The 3,089-nt window shown below is 35.0% G+C and overlaps 1 protein-coding gene across 3 annotated transcripts; it reads left to right on the forward strand.

The window, feature by feature from the left end:
* The first annotated feature begins 417 nt into the window (after positions 1-417).
* Positions 418-2,811, forward strand: LOC105798167 (expansin-A5). 3 transcript variants are annotated; one of them, XM_012628129.2, is made up of 4 exons: positions 418-579; positions 848-1,023; positions 1,513-1,801; positions 2,129-2,811. In XM_012628129.2, exons 1-4 carry the CDS (start codon positions 557-559, stop codon positions 2,436-2,438), a joined length of 798 nt encoding a protein of 265 aa, XP_012483583.1. In that variant the 5' UTR covers positions 418-556; the 3' UTR covers positions 2,439-2,811. The 3 variants fall into 3 exon arrangements, with proteins under 3 accessions (XP_012483583.1, XP_012483584.2, XP_052477476.1); XM_012628130.2 differs by having other exon boundaries at positions 450-658; XM_052621516.1 differs by lacking the exon at positions 418-579 and adding an exon at positions 726-746.
* Positions 2,812-3,089: the final 278 nt, after the last annotated feature.

The following is a 3,089-nucleotide window of genomic DNA, read 5'->3' on the forward strand; positions in this document are numbered from 1 at the left end:
CTCAGTCCTGATAATTAGAACTGACTAGGGGTGTTATAACTTAAACTTATAATGACAAGCCATTTGATTACTTACCTCTAAACTCTCTATAAGGCTTTGACACGCTGCGCAAGTGACACCTTGTGACTGGCACTAACTGCCCATTTTTACTGTCGACTCTGCCTTGCCCTGAAATGCCATCAACAGAGCTTATATTCCGTTTAAGGATGCTACTTGATTCTACTTCAAATATAGTCGAATTTCGGTGTGGACCTTTGAAAAAAAAAATTCAAAGGATATATTGAGCCAAAATTCACTTAAACCCCAGACTGTTAAAACGATTCGTAAAATTCATGGCTTCCTTTGTCCTGTTGTCCCCTCAAATCGACAGCCCCCATTAAAACCACGCGTTTTTGAGCCTAAGAAAACAGCCTCTGTTTGCCATAAAACTTCCCCAGCTATCCCCCATATTTAAAAAAAGAAAGAAAATCCCTACATTTTTTCCACAAAATCAATCAAGCCCCCGAAAAAAGAACCCACTAATGCAGTGGGTTGGTCCCAAGTCCCAACAGCTCAAATGGCGTTCAAATTGTCAGTCAGGTTTGATTTTGACTGCCCTCTATTTATTCCCCTTCCAACACCACCCCTCTTTTCATTTCCATAAACAACTCCTTTCAAGGTTCATTTACTACTCCCCATTCTTTTTCATTTCCTCTTCCAGTTTTCTCTTTTTTCACTTTAAAACAGCAAAATGGGAAAAAAATGGGGTTTGCTGCTTGTATTCTCCAGTAGTTTTAGACTTTTTTAAGCACAAATTTATCATTTCTGAGTGGCTTATGGAGTTTGTATTTGTTTTTTTCATGTGCAGAGCAATGGCAATTTTGGGGTTTTTTGTAGTTGTGTTACTTGTTCAAGTCGTCAACTTTGTTGATGGTTTTCCATGGAATCATCATCATAGTCATCGTCCCCATCGTGGATATCATGGACCATGGATCAATGCTCATGCCACTTTCTATGGAGGTGGTGATGCGTCTGGAACAATGGGTACATTTCAATTTTCAAACCCCCCCCCCTTCACATTTTCCTCCTTTTGGTTGTTTAAGCGTTAAACGCGAGTGTCAAATAATGCATGGATTGGATTTGTTGTTTGAGGTAAATGGTCTGTAAAATTATGCATTTTGTTTTTTCTACTTAATCCATTAGTATTTATTTAAAATTTTATTCATTTCTATTATTATAAACTGGTTCATATAAGTAAAAAACTATGAGTATTCTATCAATCACGTTTATTTTTAACAAAAAAAAGTAAATAGAGTTTTTAATAAAATCAGTTTATTCTTTGATTTAATGAATCAAGGTTAATTTATTCATATTTTTTAATGAAAAAATACAATTTAATTAGTAATATAAGTATATTTTTATTAGTACTTTCAACATTGGCTCAGATATATATATCGAGTGTTGGGTAATAATATCTCATAATCAAATATGTGGTAGAAAAGTTGGATTTACATAATGGGGTTTTGGGTGTAGGTGGAGCATGTGGGTATGGAAACCTGTATAGCCAAGGATATGGTGTTAATACAGCAGCATTGAGCAGTGCATTGTTTGACAATGGAATGAGCTGTGGTGCATGTTATGAGCTGAGGTGCGTGAATGACCCGCAATGGTGCTTGCCTGGTTCCATTGTGGTCACCGCCACTAACTTCTGCCCACCCGGTGGCTGGTGTGACCCTCCTAACCACCACTTTGACCTCTCTCAGCCTATTTTCCAGCACATTGCTCAGTACAAAGCTGGAATTGTCCCTGTTATTTACAGAAGGTAACCATAATTGCTTATTTTTCACCTCGAAATTTCAAACAATAAAAATCCCATTGTACTTGTCGGTTATTTTGAACAGTTAAACTGTTAAAAACCTGATAAGTTCTATATGTATTTTTCAAAAAAAATATATATATATTTTTTAAATTTTAACTAAAATATAAAAATGGCAGAAATATCTTTATAGTAATGGTTTTTATTTTATATATAAAAAAATTATTAATTTTTTAATTGAGTTGAAACATGATTGATGGACCACGTTAATTTAGATAATCTTTAAAAAATGGTAATTACATTTAATGATAGAAAAACTGAATTGTTTTGCAGGGTAAGATGCAGGAGAAGTGGGGGAATAAGGTTCACCATTAATGGCCATTCTTACTTCAATTTAGTGCTTATAACCAATGTTGGAGGTGCCGGTGATGTCCATTCAGTCGCCATTAAAGGTTCAAGGACCAGATGGCAACAAATGTCCAGAAACTGGGGCCAAAACTGGCAAAGCAATGCTTACCTCAATGGCCAAAGCCTCTCCTTTCTCGTTACAACCAGTGATGGCCGCAGTGTCCTCTCTTACAACATTGCTCCCCCTGGTTGGTCCTTCGGTCAAACCTACACCGGCCGCCAGTTCCGCTTCTAAGATCCGACGCAAATGTTATGACTGTTCTTTTAGGGCGAGTTAAAGTAGAATTTGAACCCAAAGCTTTATTATTATTTTAATGGCGAGTTTTTGCAGTTCAGTTGGCTTTGAATTGAAGCCTGTAAGTTAACTGCTTAATCAAATTATGAAGGGGTGTTTTTTTTTTTTTTTAATGCCAAAGGCACTTTTGCTCTGCTTGTGACAAGCCATTGAAATGCTCCCTTTTCTGCTGATGGCTAAAGTCTTTGTTTTTATGTACTTTTGAACACAATTATTGGTGAATTTTAGAAAGATTCAGCGATTTGTAGTGATGATAGAAAGTTCTTTTTGTTCATTATTATTCAAGTATTTTTCATCATTATTTTTACTTTTACCAGAATGTTACGTCTCTGTCGCACGACTTCAATTCTTTTCATGGTAAATTACACAGGTTACCCGATTAGTATTTTTTTCATTTTTGTTAATCCAATGATTTTTTTTAATTTGGTTTCTTTTAATTAATAGAGATTTTGATGTGACAATGAAAATATTGATATAATAATAAATTTAGTTCTTAATTTTTATATTTTATATTAATTTTAAAAATTTAATCTTCAAAATTTACGTTCCTCTTTTGCTTCCTCACCAGCATTTTACCATCGTAGCCTCCAT

Source organism: Gossypium raimondii, chromosome 9 (assembly GCF_025698545.1).
Source record: "Gossypium raimondii isolate GPD5lz chromosome 9, ASM2569854v1, whole genome shotgun sequence".
NCBI lineage: Eukaryota > Viridiplantae > Streptophyta > Magnoliopsida > Malvales > Malvaceae > Gossypium > Gossypium raimondii.